Below are 23,325 nucleotides of genomic sequence, written 5' to 3'. Positions count from 1 at the left end.
TGGCAGGGTGGCAAGTGCTGACTAGACAGCTGCTACCAAGATCTCCTGCAGCAAGTTTGACATTTTGTTAGTTGGACAGTTCATTACTATTTATAATTGCTATTTAGCCTATAAATGACTTATTGCTGTTACCTGCTTGATGCTTGAGCTGCTTGATACTAGAAGTTTTGCATATTTTCCATCACTATTAATGGGAATTCTGGTTGCTTAAGAGTTTTGTCTCTGGGCAACAATTTTAGAAACACTTCTGGAGCTTATTAAAGAAATATGTAAATATTAATGGAGAAATACTTAAATATTAAATGGAGCATAGATTATTCTTAGGGAGTGAAGTTCTTTTTTCCAAAAATTTCTCAAACCATAGTTAACTTGTAGATACCAAAATAAATTAAAAAATATGTTGGTTTCACATAAAGAGGTACTCTTCTAATAAGTGAGATTCCAGACACCTAAGTAGGGGATCTAAAATGTAGTAAGTAACATTGACTTGAAAAATCATAGTATTGTGGGAATAAAGTTGGGAATAAAGTTGAAATAAAGAGAAGCTTAAATGTCAGATTACAGCTGACTTAAGGTAATTTTTAAAAATTTCATCTATCATGAGTATCTTAACCTGTCTCATATATTTATGCCTTTTTATTTTTTTCATTTCATTTATTCATTTATTTTTGAGAGAGATAGTGAGCGTGTGTTCAGGAGTGTGCACAGGCTTGGTGGGGGGAGGGGCAGAGGGAGAGGGAAAGAGAGACTCCTAAGCAGTCTCCACACCCAGTGCAAAACCTGAAGTAGGGCTGTATCTCACGACCCTGAGATCATGACCTGAGCTGAAATGAAGAGTCGGACTTAACCGACTGAGCCACCTAGATGCCCTTACTTATTTCTTTTTGAAAACCTTTTTAGGTAAGATAAAATTGTAAAAAATAACAAGGAATGCCTGGGTGGCTCAGATGGTTAAGTGCCGGCTCAGGTCATGATCTCCAGGTCCTGGGATCAAGCCCCATGTCAGGCTCCCAGCCCAGTGGGGAGTCTGCTTCTCCCTCTCTCTCCCCTCTCCCCCTACTTGTGCTCTCTCTCTCCATCTCTGTCTCTGTATCTCTCTCAAATGAATAAATAAAATCTTTTTTAAAAAAGAATAAATAACAAGGGATAATAAAATAATGACACCTCATTATATTCAACCTAGCTTAAGAAATGTATATTGCTATAGTTATCTTGGAATGAGCAGGTAAAAACTGCAAATACTGACTAAAGCAATAAAACATTGTACTTTTGAAGGTAGAAATCCTAGCTGATACTCTTTGGTGATTTACATTGAATAAATACTACAAGGATTGAAATTAAAAGATAAAAGAATTAGGATTAAGTAATTTAATAATTTTAACTTTCCTACCCAAGATGCCTTAAGAGAGATTACAGGGCCTTGTAAGCCTGAAAGTGAGAGAGGTAATCATAGAGAGATATGAAACAACTATTTCGTATCTAGGGTAGTATGTTTAAAGTACAATAATCATTATTATGATTGCAATTAATATTTTTAGTGCTTATTCCAAGCCAGGCATCACACCATCCCCTTTATTTATATCATTTACTCCTTACCAAAGCCCTTTGCTACAAATACTGTTCTCTCTCTCTCATAGATGATCCATGATTCCGAGAAGTTTAGGAAGCTTTTCTTCAAGTTATGCAGCCAGTAAATGGCAGTTTTTACTAATCTGTCTTAAACCATAAGTAACATTTAAAAAATTCACCATCTTTAGTTACATTGATGGTAGATTGAATATTAAAACTAGTTTAGTGTGTATACTAATGTAGCTTCTTGTGCTAGTTGTTAGTTATATTTATGTGCTCTGGTGCCTGTGCAATAGGAATTATTTCCAAGTCTGTGTTTCAAAAATTAAACCATCACTTGAAGGACGCTGTGCTTGCTGGACCCCCTAGCTTGCCTTCACTCATTTTCCAGTGGTTCTCTTGAGGTTGTTCCAAGTCTCACTTTGAATGATATGTACTCAGTACAGAATATTTTATCCTGTTTCTTCTGCATTTTTCTGATATTTGTGTATTGCATTATCCACTAGTGAGTTATTTGTGTGTCCAGGAGTATCCTCATGGTCTGGAAGAGTTACTGCAGTTTCCAGACCAGTTGCCTTCATAAGATGAAATGACTGTATCACAAAGTGGTTAAGGTTTGATTGAGAATATAAAATAGATTTACCTGAAAATTTGGAGAGGTTAATATTACACTGTTGAGGGGTGCCTGGATGGCTCAGTGGGTTAAGCCTCTGCCTTTGGCTCAGGTCATGATCTCAGGGTCCTAGGATCAAGCCCTGCATTAGGCTCTCTGCTCAGTGGGGAGCCTGCTTCCCCCTGCTTCCTTCTTCTCTTTGCCTGGCTCTCTGCCTACTTGTGATCTCTCTCAAATAAATAAATAAAATCTTTTTATATATATAACACTGTTGGGAAGTAGGTCCCAGCCTCAGATCTCATTAATCTGGTTATTTTAAAAGTTCATTGTTAGTTAAAGTAGTATTTTTCTGTTTTTGAACTCCTTAAAGGCTATTCTGGAATCCTGTATTCGTAACAAATTTCTGTCGTGTTTGTTTTGAACACTTTATTTAAAAAAATTTTTTTTCAGTTATTTTTTTAACTTTTTATTTATTTATTTGACACAGAGAGAAGGAGAGGGAGCAGCAGGCCCTTTGCTGATCAAGGACCCTGATGTGGGGCTCAATCCCACAACACCAGGATCATGACCTGAGCTGAAGGCAGACGTTCAACCCACTGAGCCACCCAGGGACCCCGCTTAAAAAATTTTTTTAATACCTGTAGACAGAAATATTCAGCCTTGGTGCCTTGCCTTTTCTTTTTCTTTGCCTTGTGTTGAGTGTGGCAGGTTGTTTCATTGTTTGAAATTGTGTGAAGGTAATAATTGGTACTGGTTCTGAATTAATCCAGGAATGTGCTGTCAAATGATAAACCTGTAATTACATGGTCAGAATGAATTTATTTTGAGTTCTTAAATTCGAGGGAAGGTTTTATTGCTTAGGATAAATACATAGACTGTAGAGTTAAGCAGAGTAAATCCAGAGTCTGGCCCAACTATTTACCATAGTGACCTGGAAGAGTGGTATAAATTCTCTATAGTTTTCTTGTCACTAAAATGGAGATCATCATGTCTATACCATATCATCATATCTATACCATAGTGGTGTTATGAAGACAAAATGAAGTAGGTGGATAAACGCATAGCCAAGGTCTGGCCTAATCATTAACATGTGATGAATACTCAATGAAACCTAGTTTTTGCATAATTTCAGGACATGACTTAAATCTTTTTATTAGAGTCACCATGCCTCCCCAATTACAGAACAATCTTTACCAAGGGCTCAAAATAAAAAAGGATTATCCTGATTTCCATTATGAGGCTATGCAGAAAGTAGTAATACATAGCACTGAACTATCCCCTTATTTGGCTATGTAGGTGAGTATCTCCTCCCTCTCTTACCTCTCAGATATACCTCTGCATGTATGTAATATGACTGAAGGCAAGCTTTTCAGGTAGAGGAGTAGTTTTCTTCCAAAAAAGGCACTTCCATTTTACTGGCCTTTTTTGGTGGTGATTATTCAGGATTGGAAGCACAATAGCAGTATCACTTGTTGCTTCCTAAAATGTTAGAGATAATTGTCAAATCTGCTGATTCTAGCCATAGGAACAGCTACTGATGTCCAGAGAGAGTTGAGGTACTTCTTTAATCTTATATTGTATTTTTTCTGTGCAGACATAGTTATCTGCATCAGTATTTCTTCTATTAGCCACGTAATCAGTAGTTTAAAATTTTCTTAAATTTTATTTTATTGTGGTAAGAACACTTTAACATGAGATCTGTCCTCTTAACAGATTTTTAAGTGTGCAGTACAGTATTGTTAACTGTAGGCACCATGCTGTACAGCAGATCTCTGCAACTTAATTATCTTGCACAGCAGAAACTTTATACCCATTGATTAGCAACTCCCCCTTTCTACTGCACCCCAGTTCCTGGCAGCCACCATTCTACTCTCTGTTTCTATGAGTTTGGCTATTTTAGATAACTGATATAATACAGCATGGACTAATGCAGTATTGGCCCTTCTATGGCTGACTTATTTCACATAGCATCATGTCCCCCAAAGTTCACCTATGTTGCATATTGCAAGATTTCCTTCTTTTTCACGGCTGAAAAATACTCCTTTGTGTGTGTATACCACAATTTTTAATTTTTTCATCCATTGATGGATTTGAAGTTGTTTCCATATCTTGGTTCTTATAGAAAATGCTGTAGTGAAGATGGGAGTTGACTCTTGAAGATCCTAATTTCAATTCTTTTGGATAAATACCCGGAAGTTTCGTTGCTGGATCATATGTTAGTTCTATTTTTAATTGTTAGGAACTTCGGTACTGTTTTCTGTACTGTTTATACCATTTTGCATTCTCACTACCAGTGTTCAGTTTCTCTACATCCTTGCCAAAACTTGTTGTCTTTTGGGGTTTTTGTTTGTTTGTTTTGATAATGGCCATCATAACAGGTGTGAGGTAATATCTCATGCCTCTTTTTTTTTTTTTTTTAAGATTTTACTTATTTATTTAATTTTGGGCAATCTCTACACCCAACGTGGGGCTTGAACTCACAACCCCGAGATCAGGAGTCATGTGCTCCACCGACTGAGCCAGCCATGCACCCCCTCTGGTGCTTTTGAGTTGCATTTCTCTGATAGTGATACTGAACACCTTTTCATATACCTGTTGGCCATTTGTATATCTTCCAGTAGTTTAATTTTATACTAATGTGTATGTTAGATCTTCTCTCTCTCTCTCCTTTAACTGTCCTAACCTAAGAACTCTGGAGTCTGGTGCTTTTATCACCAAGTTCCTAGGTCTTTAGAAAGTTGTAGATAAGCCTTCTTGATGTAAACTTGTTTTAATTCTCCTCCTAAAAGATCTGTTTAAGTATTCCCAAATCAGCAATACCTACAAAGTCATCTTTAGGAGTACTCTCCCCCCACCCCCCCACCCCCCCGCCGCCGTCCCTGGGTCGTGCTCTTAAGTTCTTTGGCACTATCATTTTTTTTTTTTAAGATTTTATTTATTTATTTGACAGACAGAGATCACAAGTAGGCAGAGAAGCAGGCAGAGAGAGAGGAGGAAGCAGGCTCCCTGCTGAGCAGAGAGCCAGATGTGGAGCTCAATCCCAGAACCCTGGGATCACGACCGAAGCCTAAGGCAAAGGCTTTAACCCACTGAGCCACCCAGGCACCCCTGGCACTATCATTTTAAAGTCTTTATTATTTTTCTCTCACCTCCATTTTACATTTAAAGTCCCTTAATGATACCAGTCACTCTTCACTCAAGTGAATTTTCTTGGTACAATTTTCTTGTACCAAGATAGGCCTTGGCACAGAGTCTGTCAGTCAGGTAAGTTATGTTCTAGCAGTCCAAACTCTGCTCCTTAGTATTGGTCATCACCTTTTGTGTCCTCCTTTTTTAACCCCTTATTCCAATATTCAGTCGTAGTATATGAGGGGAAAGATAACATCTGTAGACCTATATTTTTTACTATTTTGGCATATTCTCAGAGATCCTACCTAAGTTTCTTTTCAGCAATGTCATTTACTGCAAATGATTTAGAAGCCAGGAAAAATGTCTGCTGGTTTTAATAAGTCTTAGTTGGCTGTCTGTTTCATCTCAGATACACAATCCAGGGGGAAAAAAAACAAACAAAATGCACCAACTGTCAGGACTATATTTAGCTGTCTCCATACACATTAGAAAGGAAGATGTCAGTTGACTGTAATTTCCTCTCTAGTAACATTAAAGATTTCCCTAATCTTGTTGTTACTTGTGGTTCTCCTGTTCCTCAGAGCATGAGTTGATGCTTTTCCAGAAGATTTGACAAAACCTTATTTAGGAGTACCTGTTAGAACATCAAGTTTAAAGTGGACATCAGGATTTCCCATGGGGTTGCTGCATTTCATTCATTCACTTAAGTACTTATTGAGCACCCATTCTGTGTCAGGAACTCTTGTAGACTTTGGGGATATATGTGTATAAATTAGCTTAACAGACAAAAATTCTTCTCTCTTGATAATGGTAGCAGGATTAGATGGGTAATAAATTGCACATTGAATAAATTGACAGTGAAAGTGCCATAGAGCAGGAATCAGGGGGAATTGAAGATGTAGAATGAGGAGAGTGATTACAATTTATAACAGGATAGTTAGGGTAGGCCTCATTATAAAAGTGACATTTAAACACAGATTTGAAGGACATGTGAACCATGTAGGTGTCCAGGGGAAGAGTGTTCTACATAGAGTACAGAGGCCCCTTGCCACTTTGCTAATACAAAAGTAGTAGGAATGAAGAAAGCAATTTCAAAATGGCAGTGTCTTTTATAATGTTTTTGCTGTGGAGGTATATGTACTCAAGAGAAATAAAAACATGTTCATACAAATGCTTTTAGCAGCATGATTCCTAATAGCCAAAAAGTAGAAACAACACAAATGTCCATCAACTGATAAACAAAATGTGGTATATCTATACAGTAGAAGGAAACTAACGCATTCCAGAGTATGGTGAACTTTGAAAATGTCATGCTACATGAAAGAAGGCAGTCACAGAGACCACATTTTGTATGATTCATTTATATGAGATGTCTAAAATAGGCAAATCTGTAGTGACAGAAAGTAGATTAGTGGTTGCCAGGTGCTGGGAGTGAGTGGGAATGAGGAGTGACTGCTAACAGGGTTTCTTTATGGGATGACAAAAATGTTCTAAAAACATTGGTTGTAGAACTCTGAATATGCTAAAAACCCCTGAATTGTATACTTAAAAAGGGTGAATTCTATGGTGTGTGAATTGTATCTTAAAAAGCTGTTATAAAAGTGTCCTTTTGAATGAAATTCGTTTTATTCACATTATTAGAAGAATACTTGCTGATTAAAAACAAATTAGACCAGTGTGAACCATAATGTGGTCGGAACCATAATTCTAGCTACTTAGTGTGCCTGACACTTTGGTATGTGTCCAGTATTTTTTTAAGTACATTTCTAAGTAAGGGTGGGGAAAGATGGTCAGGTCACAAAAGAAGTAAATGACCATATTCATTTTAACTTTTATGCAGTATGAAGTAAACTATGTAGTATCTTCAAAATTTATGAGTCTTTTTTTAGTAAACAGTTCCAATAATTTATCCTGTACAATTAACTAAATTTAAATTTTTTTCATGAAATAGTTGGGTTCTGGATTTAATACACTTCTAGGTTATAGTCAGTAGACTAATTTTAAAATACAACACATAACATGGTCCCTCTGCATGAAGCTGGGTGGGAGCTATTACCCTGTGGTCTGTCGTACAAATTTGAGAGTCCTGAACTATTTGGTCTGTGTACTCTTCAGCCAGGAGTTCACTCACCAAATTGTTTTTAGGTTTCTAAACACTTACTGTCAGTTTCTGTACTTAGCTTGATGCTTGCGATTACACGATAAGTAGTATTGTTCTAGTATATTCATATAGTGGAATACCATATAGCCTTAAAAAATCACTTCTTTTTAGAGAATATTTAATTCCATAGAAGGTTCTGTAGAAGAAGGTTAAAATTGTGTGAAAACAGGCTTAAGCAGTATAATTGACAGTCTCAATTTTGTTTTAAAAATACCTATTCTAAATAGAGGAGGGGAGGCTAGAATGGTTATCTTTAGATGCTAGTATTTACTTTATGAGCATTTTAGATTTTTTGCTATGGACATTTTAGATTTTTTAATATTGTCATTTTTAAGTTAAATTGTATTTATAGTGGGTCTCCTTAAAGTGACAGTGACAGCAGAACAGCTGGCACTTAGTAACTCAATGAAAACCTTTTCGAGTTGATTTGATACTTGGCAAACATTTTTAGGTGCCCATATTGTGCCAAGGCATTGTTTGGTAATGTGAGATTTAAAGATGCATTTACTTGAACATTTTTTTATTAGGTCTCTACTCTTGGGATGTTGAGGGCAATTCTTGTCCTCAAGAAACCCAGTGTAGTAGAGAAGAGCAGGCATTCACAATATGGTGTGCTAAAGTCTGTGACAGAGATGTGAATAGATAGTGCCTATTCCCTAAAACCTATGGTCTTGTGCCTTAAAATCAGTACTATATGGCAAGCTCTGAAAGTATGGTATGGGAGATTGAGGAAAAACTTGAAGGATAACTGTACTGAATTCAGCCATATTTTTATCTTCCAGGTTTCAGCACAAAATGAACATAATTAGGGAAAACAAGGATTTGGCATGTTTCTACACAACAAAACATTCATGGAGGGGAAAGTAAGTATTTCTGTTGGTTTTATTTTTCTGTGCTTCTATGAAGTATCATTTTAAATGTAACTTTCAGTATCTTGAGTAGTACCACACAGCTCAGTTATGCCATTTAGCCCTTCTCTTCTGAAAAGCATATGTGCATATTTTAAATGCAAATGCTACACTTGGAATCAATTATTGTTCTTTTTTTCTTTTGACATTTCTGGTTTTCTGTGTCTGTGTTAGGAGGGAGTTGGTACGAATTAACAATACCAAAAGGAAAACAGACCATCTATCTACCTTCCTGGATGTTGTCTATTAGTGATTGGATTATGTAGTAGCGGCAGAGTCTTAACTCCACAGCTTTATTGCCTGGAGTCGAACCTGTGTGTGATGGCTGCATTTTTGTGTAGATTTGCCTGTCAGAGAAATGTGCTAATAGTGCATTTTATAATCTTTCTTTAGTCCTGTAATGAATTTTTAAAAGTTGAGTTTGATCTTATTTTTTCCTTGGGGGAGGCAGTGACATTTTTTAGTAGCCTGCCTGGTCAGACCAAGATGTTGATGCTTCTGTTTCCTTTTTATAAAACCGGTGGTAATTCCTACTCCTCAGATTGCTGTGAGGATTAAATGAAGTGACATGGAGCATGTGAAGGTTTTAAAATCATGCTTTAAACACACTGAGTATTCAGTGAATGGGACCTGTTGACCATTACCAAAAACAGTTTCCTGTCTAATCCTTTTAAGTACCAGTAAGTAAAATGAGTGTTCCATGCTTTGACAGTTAGGTGACCACACTATTCCACATCAGACCTCAGATAAACCATGCTATATATATAAAGCCAGTAACTTTAGATCTTTTGCTGGACTTTTCATCTTTTAGGTAATAGTGTAGTAACTTCTTAGAATGGCGCAATATCTGAATTCTGTAGTGTTTCTCATTTGCATTAGCAAACTGACTATAATTTTGAAAGAGTATTTGTTTCCGTTTAGTAACTCAATTGTATGAGCTCCTAAATAAGGGAGCATAACTGTTACAAACTGGTAGAATATTTGTCTTGAAATTTTTTCTTCATTTGATTTCATTGAGCAAAGTTAGAAAATTGATGTACTCGGAGCAATGTGAGTATCTTCAGTTCTTTGAATCGGCCTTTAAAAAATTGTATGTTGAAAAAATTTTTATTTTTTCTCAGGTGGTAGATTGCTCTGATCATCATACTATAACTTCTATTTTTAATACAAGTATAGCATACTGAAACATGAATTCTAAAGAATAAGCCTACTGGGGCACCTGGCTGGCTCAGTGGGTTAAAGCCTTTGCCTTCAGTTCAGGTCATGATCCCAGGGTCCTGGGATCGAGCCCCATATCGGGCTGTCTGCTCCATGGGGAGCCTGCTTCTTCTTCTTTCTCTCTCTCTCTCTGCCTGCCTGTCTGTCTACTTGTGATCTCTGTCAAATAAATAAATAATTAATTTTTTATAAAAAGAATAAGCTTACTGAATATTTATGTTTTGTGAACTTATCAATAATTCCAATCATCTGGAAAAAATTTTTTTGATGTTTTAGGAAAGTTGGGACTAAGACTTAAGACACCCTCTTTTTTTTCTTACCTAATAATTTGGAACAGAACTGTTCATGTGCTTTCAGCACAATTCCTTGCCTCCATCATTGACACCTTGAAACTTTTTTGTTTTGTTTTAATAATATCTTTATTAAGATAAAATTTTATATAACATAAAATTCACCTTTTTAAAGTGTACAATTCGGTTGTTTTTAATATATTCAGTAGAGTAGTGGACACTAATCATTTTTGGAACATTTTCATCATCTCCCCAAAAATCTTCTCTAATAATATTAGCAGTTACTTTCCTTTTTTCGTATCTTCTCAGTATCTGGCAGCCACTAATCTACTTTCTGTCACAAGAGCAGCTTTTTTAAAAGATTTATTTATTTATTTATTTTGAGAGTGAGGGTGAGTGCATGCGCACAAACACAGAGGGGGGGCAGTGGGAGAAGGAGAGAATCTTTTTTTTTTTTAAAGATTTTATTTATTTATTTGACAGACAGAGATCACAAGTAGGCAGAGAGGCAGGCAGAGAGAGAGGAGGAAACAGGCTTCCTGCTGAGCAGGGAGCCTGGATGCGGGGCTCGATCCTGGGATCATGACCTGAGCCGAAGGCAGAGGCTTTAACCCACTGAGCCACCCAGGAGCCCTGAGAAGGAGAGAATCTTTTTTTTTTTTTTTTTTTTTTTTTTTTAAGATTTTATTTATTTATTTGACAGAGAGAGATTACAAGCAGGCAGAGAGGGAGGAGGAAGCAGGCTCCCTGCCGAGCAGAGAGCCTGATGCGGGCCTCGATCCCAGGACCCTGAGATCATGACCTGAGCCGAAGGCAGCGGCTTAACCCACTGAGCCACCCAGGCGCCCAGAAGGAGAGAATCTTAAGCAAACTCTGCTGAGTGCAGAGTCCAAAATGGAGCTCCATCCCGGTGACCCTGAGATCATGACCCGAGCTGAAACCAAGACCATGAAACCAGACTCATGACTGTTTTTCACCTAGCATAGTGTTTGGAAGTTCATATTGTAGCTTGTGCATTTCATTTCTTTTTATTGCCAAGTAGTATTCTGTTGTACAGATTTACTGCATTTGGTTTACCCATTCATCAGTTGATGGACATTCGTGTTGTTTACACTTTTTTACTGGTATGAATAATGCTGCTGTCAATGTCTGTGTGTAACCTTACAGGTGACTATGTATTTCCAGTTCTCTTGGGTACATACCTAGGAGTGGAATTGATGTTATATAGAATTATATAATAACTCTACATTTAATTTTTTGCAATCCTACTATCATGGTATGAGGAATCCAATTTCTCCACATCCTTACCAACACTTGTCATTGTCTCTCTTTTTTAATTTTAGCTATCCTAATAGATAGGAAGTGTTACCTTGTTGTCATTTTATTATTTTTAAAAATATTTGTTTATCTCTTTTGAGAAAGAGTGCGTGCACTTGGTGTGTGAGTGAAGGGAGGGGCAGAAGGAGAGAGTCTTCAAGCAGACTCCCCGCTGAGTGCAGAGACTGAGGTGGGGCTCAGCCCCACAATCCCTGAGATCATGACCTGAGCTGAAACTAAGAGTCAGATTATTAACTGACTGAGCCACCCAGGCACCCCTTGTTGTGGTTTTAATTAGCATTTCCTTGATGACTAAAATGTTGAATATCTTTTTGTGTGTTTGTTGGCCATTTGTATATTTTCCACAAAATGTCTGTTCAAATCATTTATCCATTTTTTTAAAGATTTTGTTTATTTATTTGACAGACAGAGATCACAAGTAGACAGAGAGGCAGGCAAAGAGAGAGAGGAGGAAGCAGGCTCCCCGCTGAGCAGAGAGCCTGATGCGGGGCTCGATCCCAGGACCCTGAGATCATGACCCGAGCTGAAGGCAGAGGCTTTAACCCACTGAGCCACTAAGGCGCCCTCATTTATCCATTTTTTATTTGGGTTAGTCGTCCTTTTATTATTGAGTTATAAGAGCTTGTTATATATTCCGAATACAGATTGCTTATCAGATAAATGGTTTGTAGATATTTTCTGCTATTTTGTGGGTTGTCTTTTCACTTTCTTGATGGCTATCACCTGAAGCACAAAGTTTTTTATTTTGATGAAATCCAGTTTATCTTTTTCTTTCGCAATTTGTGTTTTTGGTGTCATATCTGAGAAGCCGTTACTTAATCCAAGGTCTCAGAGATTTACTTCTATACTCAAAGAATTCTGTAGCTTCAATTTTGGGTTAATTTTTGTATATAGTGTGAAATTGGGATCCAACTTTATTCTTTTGGCATGTGGATATCTAGTTGTCCCAACATCATTTGTCGAAAATGAATTGTTACAGTACGCTTGTCAAGAATAATGGGCCATTCATGTAAAAGTTTATTTCTGGGACGCCTGGGTGGCGCAGTTGGTTAAACGACTGCCTCCGGCTCAGGGCGTGATCCTGGAGTCCCGGGATCGAGTCCCACATCGGGCTCCCAGCTCCATGGGGAGTCTGCTTCGCTCTCTGACCTTCTCCTCGCTCATTCTCTCTCTCACTGTCTCTCTCTCTCAAATAAATAAAATTTAAAAAAAAAAATTAAAAAAAAAATAAATAAATAAAAGTTTATTTCTGAACTTCCAGTTTTGTCCCATTGATCTATATACCTGACCTTATGCCAGAACTATGTTGTCTTGATTACTGTGGCTTTGTATTAAGTTTTTTTTTTTTTTAAGATTTTATTTATTCATTTGACAGAGAGAGATCACAAGTAGGCAGAGAGGCAGGCAGAGAGAGAGGAAGGGAAGCAGGCTCCCTGCTGAGCAGAGAGCCTGTTGCGGAACTCGATCCCAGGACCCTGAGATCATGACCTGAGCCGAAGGCAGCGGCTTAACCCACTGAGCCACCCAGGCGCCCCTGTATTAAGTTTTAAAACTAGGAATTTGAGGTTCTAACTTTGTTGGTTTTCAAGATTGGGCAATTCTGGGTCTCTTGCATTTCCGTATGAATTTTAGTCAGCTAGTGAATTTTACAAAAAGGCTGCTGGGATTTTGATAGGGATTTTATTAAATGTGTGGATCAAATAGGAGAGTATTGCCACCCTAACAATACTGATTTGATCCATGAATGTGGGATGTCTATATATTTACGTATTTAAATTTTCTTTCAGCAGTATTTTGTTGTTTTTAGTATACATACCTTGAAGCTTTTACCTTCTTGAAAGATCTTGCATTTCCAGGGTGTGATAGTTATTTCATTAATTATGTACATTATTATGTGGCACTCAAATTTTTATTATACTTACCTATTTTGTGTGGCCAGTTGTAGTCTTAATTTTAAAGCATTCCTCATCAGTGTTAATGTAAAAATCAAATGGTTAACATTAAAAGCTCTGTGTTGTTTGAGAGTTGTTAATTGCACCCTTTCTCTAGAAATAGGTCTATTTATGACAAATTTTACATGTGATTTTGGGGATTTAGGGCCTCAGTTTTAAGTCTCTTCATGCCTGTATACATACTGCTAACCCAGGTGCAACATTCAGAAAAATGTTATTGATAGTGGCAGCAAAGATGAATAAATATTTTTCTTCCTATGTATTTCTAAGTTAAAAATATATGTCTAAATTAAATATGTCGATATATTTAGAGGTGTTCTAAATTAAAAATAACCTTTCTCACATATTCCTTTGAGGATATTCATGTGACCTATTTCATGTTACCTTTGTAATAGTTTTCTTGTGTCTCATTTTGCAACCACTGTTCTGTGCTCTTATCAATTCAGGTTTATTCATGGTTAGAGTAGTCTCCTTGGCTGGCCAAGTAGCCTTTTCTCCTGTGCTTGTCATTTTCCCCCTTGGAAATTATATAACTGTATGTTTGTTGTGGCAGTAGCTGGTCAGCGGAATAGATTTCAGGAGTAAAAAGCACTTTCCTTTCATGAAAGAGCAAAGTTTCCTTTTTGGCCTAAGCAAGTCATTTCTTTTTTCCTTTTTTAAAGATTTTATTTATTTATTTGACAGACAGAGATCACAAGTAGGCAGAGAGAGAGGAGGAAGCAGGCTGCCCACGGAGCAGAGAGCCAGCCGGATGTGGGGCTCAATCCCAGGATCCTGGGATCATGACCTGAGCTGAAGGCACAGACTTTAACCCACTGAACCACCCAGGTGCCCCCCCCCCAAGCAAGCCATTTCTAATAGGAAGAAGGATACATATATTTCAGTTAAAGCAGAAGTGCAGGGATGCCTAAGTGGCTTAGTTAGTTAAGTGTCTGCCTTTGGCTCTGGTCATGATCCCCAGGTCCTGGGATGGAGTCCTGCATTGGGCTCCTAGCTCAACAGAAAGTCTGCTTCTCCCTCTGTCTGCTGCTCACCCTGTTCATGCTCTGTCTCTCTCCCTCTCTCTCTCTCGGACAAATAAATAAATCTTATTAAAAAAAAACAAAAAACAAATGCAGATTCACTTTGGGAAACTTTAGAATGATTTTCAAAATACAGATTTTTAGGTTTTTTCTGGGTAGAAATTACAAGTAAAATCTACGTGTGGATCACTTTGATATTTGCATACATTAATTGTAGCAAATGCTCTGCATTTTAAGAGTAGCAATTTAGTGTCTGCACTAGATTTTAGTATGTTGGGATGGATATATATGGTAATCAGTCTGTGGAATTAAATGGCTTATGCTTATGACATTCATATACAGTCTGTGTAGTGACTAGATACAGAAAATTGAGAGGAAAATTGACTGAAAATGAAGCTGGCAAATTTCTGATACCTTTCTTATGTGTAGAACTAGAATCCTGCAAAAGAAGAGAATTTACAAGTGTTAGCCATCTGGAATTTACAAGTGTTACCAACTCTGATAATCCTAGAAATCTTGAGGATTTTTCACTTGCTTTGTTGATCTGGCTCTTGACCCTGCCAGCCTCTAAACCTCAGATGAGTCCATCTTGAATTGTTTTTGTGTTTTCTTTATATAATTCTTTGTGCTTATTATCAGGCAGTCTGGGATTTGAACATTTTTCATCCAAAAGTGCAAATAATAATATATCCCCTTTTTAGGAATTTTGTATTTACACATAGTGTTGCTTGTATTTAAAGCTAGCTTCAGGAGCAAAGATAGTCTTTTCAACAAGTGATGCTGATCATTTGGACATGCACATGCAAAAATTAAAAAAGGGAAAAGAAAAAAAAGAATCTAGGCACAGACTTACACTTTTCATAAAAAATAACTAAAAAATGGATCACTGACCTAAATGTGAAACACAGAAGTCTTAAAAGATAACATGGGAGGGGCACCTTGGTGGCTCAGTGTAACCAGTTAAGCTGCTGCCTTTGGCTCAGGTCATAGTCTCAGGGTCCTGCGATTGAGTCCCGCATTGGGCTGTCTGTTCAGCGGGGATCCTGCTTCCCTCTCTCTCTCTCTCTGCCTGCCTCTCTGCTACTTGTGATCTCTCTCTGTCAAATAAATAAATAAAATCTTTTACAAAAAAATAACGTGGGAGAAAACCTAGATGAATCTTGGGTTTGGTAATGACTTTTTAGATAAAACACCAAAGATGTGACCCATGAAGAAATGAATTGATCAGCCAGGTTTCATTAAAATTAAAAACTTCTCTGTTAAAGATGCTGTCAAGAGAATGTAAAAACAAGTGGGAGAAAATATTTGTAAAAGACACTTGACTATTTGACTATTCAAAATATACAGAGAACCCTTAAAACTCAACATAAGAAAACAACCTTTAAAAAATGAGCCAAAGACACTGGGGGCACCTGGGTGGCTCAGTGAGTTAAACCTCTGCCTTTAGCTTGGGTCATGATCTCGGGGTCCTGGAGTCGAGCCCCACATTAGGCTCTCTGCTCTGTGGGGAGCCTGCTTCCCCCCCATCTCTCTGCCTGCCACTGCCTGCTTGTGATCTCTCTCTGTCAAATGAATAAATAAAATCTTAAAAAAAAAAATGAGCCAAAGACTTTAACAGGGATCTCACCAAAGTAGAAATACAGATGACAAATAAACATATGAAAAGATACTTTAGGTCATCATGGAAATGCAAATGTAGAGATCAGAACACTGGCCATGCCAGATGCTGGTAAGGATGTCGAGCAAAGGAGCAAAGGGTCTCATCCGTTGCTGGTGGGAATGCAAAATGGTATAGCCGCTTTGAAAGACTGTTTGGTGGTTTCTTATAAGACTCAAATGTCCTCTTACCGTATGATCCAGCAATCACACTCTATAGTATTTTCTCAAAAGAGTTGAAAATTACGTCTACACAAAAACATGCACACAGATGTTTATAGCACCTTTATTCATAATTACCAAAACTTGGAAACAATCAAGATGTCCGTCAGTAAGTGAGTGGATGGATAACCTGTAGTACGTGCAGGTGATGACTTACTCAGTGCTAAAATGTAATCAAGCATCAAGCTAGGAAAAAAATGAAAGAAACTTAAAAGCATACTACTGAGTGACAGAAGCCAGTCTGAAAAGGTTGCATACTGTGTAAGTCCAACTATATGATGTTGCAGAGAAGGCAGAACTTTGGAGACAGTAAAAAGATGAGTGGTTGCCAAGGTTTAGGGGGAGGGAGGAATAACAGACAAAGGAGCACAAAGGATATTTGGGGCAGTGAAACTTACTGTGTATGATATTGTAATGGTGGATACATGTCTTTATACATTTGTCCGAACCCATAGAAGGTACAACACCAAAAGTGAAGCCTAATGGAAACTGGATTTGTGTTGAAAATGATGTGTCATTGTAGTTTCAGTAGTTACAACAAATGTTATTCAAATGGAGTTTGTCCAGAATCAGAGTATTGTGGTACTATATACATAGGAACTATCACTTTGCCCATTAATTTTGTTCTGTGTTAGGTATGAATTTAGCAGTTGTGGTTACTGGAAACATCATGATACTAATTATAATTAATTCAGTTACTCTACTGGAGTTTTAAACCCCTCCTGTTACTCAGCAGAATAATAGCAGTAAGAATAGCTAACATTTATTGATTTTATATAAATAGCAAGTGACAAATACTTGACATGGATTAGTTCTTTTAATCCTCATATTATAAGATAGATACATATACTGTATCTTTCAGATGGAGAAACTGAAGCTCAGAGAGGTTAAGCAAATTATCAGAGGATACATAGAAAGTGAATAGAATAGTCCAGACAGTATTCGAACCCAGGCAGTGACTCCAGAGCTGGCGGGGTAAACTATTACGCTGTAGTGCCTCCTTCAACATTGCTTACCATTGATCTCCTAACTCCTTGAGAGACCTTGCACTTTAGTTATCCTTAGTTTCATTATTTGATGGACTAAAATTCTAATTCAAGTAACTGGATTGTGAAGCTTTTAATAGTAAAAGGAAAAACCCTAGGTTCTTTGAGAATCCTAATGGCTTCCTAGAAATTGGTAGCCAAAACTTTTTTTTTTTTTTTTTTTTTTTTTTTTAGATTTTATATATTTATTGGAGAGAGAGAGAGAGAGAGATCACAAGTAGGCAGAGAGGCAGGCAGAGAGAGACATAGAAGCAGACTCCCCACCGAGCAGAGAGCCCAATGCGGGGCTCTGTCCCAGGACCCTGAGATCATGACCCGAGCTGAAGGCAGAGGCTTAACCCACTGAGTCTCGCAGGCGCCCCTGCCAAAACTTATTTTAAAATGGTTGAAGGAATTAGTGTTCAGCTTAGGAAAGAGGATTCAAAGTGAAAGTCTGGTTGGCAGAAAAATTTTTGTATCCTATGTGAAGTTGAAAGTCAGAACTTGAACCAGCAGGTGAAATTTGTGGGAAAGAATATATTGGCTTAATTCTAAGAAACAATGGTTAGTATCTGTAGTACTGGAAAAAAGAAATAGAATTGCTCTTAAGTTCCCTTGCACTGTAACGAACTATTAAAATTAGCCAACTTTGCTCAGGTTAAGGGGACTAGACTGGGTAACCTAAAAGCTGTCTTCCAACTCTGCTTAGATCTCTTCGGCTTATTTGAGGCCCATTGCATAGACTATCTACTGAAAGAACTGAGGTTCAGTCTATAGCTATAACACCCTGAATGCTCCTGATCTGCTCTGATCTCAGAAGCTAAGCAGGATCAGACCTGGTTAGTACTTGGACAGGAGGTTCTTAACTCTTAAAGTAATACACAAAGGTTTTATAATCTCAAGAAATTTGAGAACCCATTTTTTTATAGTAAACCAAAAGCTTTTTTTTTTTTTTTTTTGTACTTTACAAAAAGAAAGTAATACTGAATTTTCTCTAAGAGAGTTGAATGGTAATGAAATTTTGTGTAGAAGAATATGGTGATGTTGGCCAGTATTTTTGGAGTGTCTGTTGACACTCTTGTACATTTTTCATTGACACATGCTGGTTAAGAGTATTCAAGTCTGGAATTAACTTTCAAACAATGACTGACAAGTAACTTATCTCTTAACTACTTTGAAATTCATTTCAGATGTTTGAATTAGTTAACTTAATAATAAATAAAACATCAGGGGGTGCCTGGGTGGTCATACTCTTGATACCAGCCCAGGTCATGATCTCAGGGTTGTGAGATATAGGCTGCCTGGGATTCTGTGCTGGATTGGAGTCTGCTTAAGACTCTCCCTCTCGGGGCACCTGGGTGGCTCAGTGGGTTAAAGCCTCTGCCTTCAGTTCAGGTCATGATCCCAGGGTCTTGGGATCAAGCCCTGCATTGGGCTCTATGCTCTGTGGGGAGCCTGCTTCCTCCTCTCTCTGCCTGCCTCTCTGCCTACTTGTGATCTCTGTCTGTCAAATAAATAAAAATCTTTAAAAAGGGGGGGGGCACCGGGGTGGCTCAGTGGGTTAATCCTCCACCTTCAGCTCAGGTCATGATCCCGGAGTCCTGGGATCGAGCCCTATATTGGGCTCTCTGCTCAACAGGGAGCCTGCTTCCCCCTCTCTCTCTGCCTGCCTCCCTGCCTACTTGTGATCTCTGCCAAATAAATAAATAAATAAAAAGATTCTCCCTGTCTCAGGAACATGGCAAGGATGTCCATTATCACCACTGCTATTCAAAATAGTACTAGAAGTCCTAGCCTCAGCAATCAGACAACAAAAAGAAATTAAAGGCATCCAAATCAGCAAAAAAGTCAAACTATCACTCTTCGCAGATGATATGATACTATATGTGGAAAACCCAAAAAGACTCCACTCTAAAACTGCTAGAACTTGTATAGGAATTCAGTAAAGTGTCAGGATATAAAATCAATGCACAGAAATCAGTTGCATTTCCTTACACCAACGACAAGACAGAAGAAAGAGAAATTAAGGAGTCAGTCCTATTTACAATTGCACCCAAAACCATAAGGTACCTAGGAATAAACCTAACCAAAGAGGCAAAGAATCTGTACTCAGAAAACTATAAAGTACTCATAAAAGAAATTGAGGAAGACACAAAGAAATGGAAAAATGTTCTATGCTCCTGGATTGGAAGAACAAATATTGTGAAAATATCTATGCTACCTAAAGCAATCTACACATTTAATGCAATTCCTATCAAAATCCCATCCATTTTTTTCAAAGAAATGGAACAAATAATCCTAAAATTTGTATGGAACCAGAAAAGACCTCGAATAGCCAGAGGAATATTGAAAAAGGACGCCAAAGTTGGTGGCATCACAATTCCAGACTTCAGGCTCTATTACAAAGCTGTCATCATCAAGACAATATGGTACTGGCACAAAAACAGACACATAGATCAATGGAACAGAATAGAGAGCCCAGAAATAGACCCTTAACTCTATGGTCAACTAATCTTCGACAAAGCAGGAAAGAATGTCCAATGGAAAAAAAAACAGCCTCTTCAACAAATGGTGTTGGGAAAATTGGACAGCCACATGCAGAAAAATGAAACTGGCCCACTTCCTTACACCACAGACGAAAATAGACTCAAAATGGATGAAGGACCTCAATGTGAGAAAGCAATCCATCAAAATCCTTGAGGAGAACATAGGCAGCAACCTCTTTGACCTCAGCCACAACACCTTCTTCCTGGGAACATCGCCAAAGGCAAGGGAAGCAAGGGCAAAAATGAACTATTGGGACTCCATCAAGATCAAAAGCTTTTGCACAGCAAAGGAAACAGTTAACAAAACCAAAAGACAACTGACAGAATGGGAGAAGATACTTGCAAACGACATATCAGATATATGGGCTAGTATCCAAAATCTATAAAGAGCTTATCAAACTCAACACCCAAAGAACAAATAATACAATCCAGAAATGGGCAGAGGACATGAACAACATTTCTGCAAAGAAGACATCCAGATGGCCAATAGACACATGAAAAAGTGCTCCACATCACTCGGCATCAGGGAAATACAAATCAAAACCACAATGAGATACCACCTCACACCAGTCAGAATGGCTAAAATTAACAAGTCAGGAAATGACAGATGCTGGCGAGAATACGGAGAATGGGGAGCCATCCTACACTGCTGGTGGGAATGCAAGCTGGTGCAGCCACTCTGGAAAACAGCATGGAGGTTCCTCAAAAAGTTGAAAATAGAGTTACCCTGTGACCCAGCAATTGCAGTACTGGGTATTTACCCTAAAGATACAAACGTAGTGATCCGAAGGGGCATGTACACCCGAATGTTTATAGCAGAAATGTCTACAATAGCCAAACTATGGGAAGAACCCAGATGTCCATCAACAGACAAATGGATAAAGAAGATGTGGTATATATATATATATATATGGGGCTTGACTTACTGAGCCACCCAGGTGCCCCTGATATATGCTCTTTCAATACTGGGTCAATCCATGGTAATACTTAATACAGTATCTGATCTAATACATTAGGATTTTTTCCTAAAAAAAGTTGCTGTAGAAAAAAAGTAGTGTCATGAAACGTATTTCAAAGAGGAAAGCAGTATTTATAAGAATTATAAAATTTAAGAAGGGCATAACATAGGGCCTCCCTGGGTAGCTCAGTCAGTTAAACATCTGACTCTTGATCTCAGCTCAGGGCTTGATCTCAGGGTAAGTTCAAGCTCTGCATTGGTTCCACATGGGGTGTGGAGCCTACTTTAAAAAAAAGAATGGCATAGCATATTTTTATCTGCAGGAATTAGAATAATACAGGAGTGTTTGTTTTAATGTAGATTAATGTAAGTTTAGTCTGTTGAAAAATATGAACATCAGGGCGCCTGGGTGGCTCAGTGGGTTAAGCCGCTGCCTTCGGCTCAGGTCATGATCTCAGGGTCCTGGGATCGAGTCCCGCATCGGGCTCTCTGCTCAGCAGGGAGCCTGCTTCCTCCTCCTCTCTCTCTCTCTCTCTGCCTGCCTCTATGCCTACTTGTGATCTCTCTCTGTCAAATAAATAAATAAAATCTTAGAAAAAAAAATGAACATCACCTGTCATATTCAAAACTGGATTATATCCCCAGGTTTTGCTTCAGTGGTCTTTGTTTCAGATGATCTTTCTCATCTCTGTCAGCAATATCATTAGCACCTTTTTACTGGTTCTTTTCTTTACCTCCAGTTGTTATGGGAGCAAAATTCCCCATAGAAAAGGTGCCTCAAGTATGTGTATTTAAATATTAGCTTTAGTTTCTTGATTCTAAATAAACAGTGTTAGTGGGTTATGTAAATTATGTTATTTATTAAGCTATCATATTAGAATAAATCTGTGAGTTATGAAAACTTGAGAGAAGAAAATCATGTATTCCCTATATACATTTAATGATATGTATAACTTCAGTTCCTGAGTAAGACAGAAACAAGTACAATAAGTAAAGTCAATAATGAATATTAATTTTTCAGTTGGGGGAAAAGGTGTTTGTACATTTCTTCATGTTATGTAGATGGTATCATCTGTCCTAAGTTTCTCATACATTTTGTTTACTTTAGTCCTTGTTCCTTTTGTTATTTGGTTTTAATATAGCTATATTTTAATAAGAGCCTTTAGTATGATAATTTTAAGTAATTAGCCCACAAATTCATTTCAAACCCACAAGAACAGCAAATTAAGTTATAATTTATAGCGGGCATTTTCTCTTTGCAGATAGCAAATGGGAGTATTTCATAAAAATAAGACCTTTGTCATTTCCTGATGTTATAGTGGTTATGAGTAAAAAACTGATGTGAAATTAGTTTCTATTTGACATACATTCTTTTTTAAAAACAAGAGAAAATGAACATATCGTATTTGAATGCATGTTGATTTATGATTGAATAGGTTGGCCTGTTAAGCTATTTGACAAACACTGAGCATGTGCCATATGTGTCCTGTGTGAGGAGATAGAGTTTCAAGATAATGAAGACACTTACCTCTCTGAACTTAGGGAATTTTGTTCTTTATGACTTAGGACACCAGTGACTTAGTAAAAGATATAAAAAAACCTCTCAAGTTTGCAAGTGTTGTGACTAATACACGATACATGTGAGATCATTTAGGTTTTAATCTCTTAATCTGATATCTAAAGGAGGCTTTAGGGCGCCTGGGTGGCTCAGTGGGTTAAGCCGCTGCCTTCGGCTCAGGTCATGATCTCGGGGTCCTGGGATCGAGTCCCGCATCGGGCTCTCTGCTCAGCAGGGAGCCTGCTTCCTCCTCCTCTCTCTCTACCTGCCTCTCTGCCTACTTGTAATCTCTCTGTCAAATAAATAAATAAAATCTTTAAAAAAAAAAATAAAGGAGGCTTTACAGGTAATCTCTGAAGGTTTGGGGCTGCTTTTAAAGGTGTTTTTAATGACCTAGAAGTATTTGTTCTATACTTAAATAAAGTGCAGCAGCCGTTCTAGGGGGCAAAGAGGAGAATAGAAGAGAATTCTCTTAAGAATTTCCTTATAGCTTTCTTCTTAGGAAGGCTGTAGAGCTCAGTATTTTGTCTGTAAGATAGGTCTGAATTCACTAGTCTTTTTTTTTTTCCCAATTTATTTATTTTCAGAAAAACAGTATTCATTATTTTTTCACTGAATTCACTAGTTTTGACAGTATTTTGGGCCTAGTGGACACTTAACTCCAGGATCCTTTGCTGATGGATCTAGAATTTGCTCTCTCCAGTTATAGGAGTCACTAACCAGCTGTGACTAAATTTAAACTAATTAAATATAAATAAAATTTAAAATTCACTTGCATTAGCCACATTTCAAGTGCTCAGTAGTGACGTGACTCATAGCTACCTCATTAGACAGTAGATATAGAATGTTTCCATCTTCTTGGAAAGTTCCTTTGCACAGCACTGATCTAGACAAAAGTTACATGATAAAGATGTTAGAAGGGCTTTAGTTGTGTGGAGAAAATTAGTTTAGAATGGAAAAGAGTATCTTTTTAGCTGAGAGCCTTTAAGACTTTGAATGTGACATTAGTTGACACTGGAAACATTTCAGGCATTTAATTCTTCTATGTTTACTCCCAAAGTAAAATAAACAAATTCTGTAGTTCCATTTCAGGATTATAGAAATAGGCATGTATGACTTTCTAGATGATTCTGAAAGTTAGAATTTGTGAATTCACATTT

At 37.6% G+C, this 23,325-nt stretch overlaps 1 protein-coding gene across 3 annotated transcripts in view; it reads left to right on the top strand.

Annotated features, from left to right (window-relative positions):
* DNAJC13 (DnaJ heat shock protein family (Hsp40) member C13) overlaps window positions 1–23,325 on the top strand; it is a 124,625-nt gene that overhangs the window by 10,779 nt on the left and 90,521 nt on the right. For 2 of the 3 annotated variants that reach the window (XM_044252372.1, XM_044252370.1), the window contains exon 2: window positions 8,255–8,335. In XM_044252372.1, coding sequence (XP_044108307.1) covers window positions 8,268–8,335 — 68 coding nt within the window. In that variant the 5' untranslated portion in view covers window positions 8,255–8,267. Of the gene's footprint in view, window positions 1–2,875; window positions 2,920–8,254; window positions 8,336–23,325 lie in introns of those variants that run through there. The other variant, XM_044252371.1, reaches the window with a different exon arrangement.

This window comes from Neovison vison, chromosome 6 (assembly GCF_020171115.1).
Source record: "Neovison vison isolate M4711 chromosome 6, ASM_NN_V1, whole genome shotgun sequence".
In the NCBI taxonomy this organism is placed as follows: Eukaryota; Metazoa; Chordata; class Mammalia; order Carnivora; family Mustelidae; genus Neogale; species Neogale vison.
Note: the sequence above shows the minus strand (reverse complement) of the source record. Positions and strands in the feature narration are given on the sequence as shown.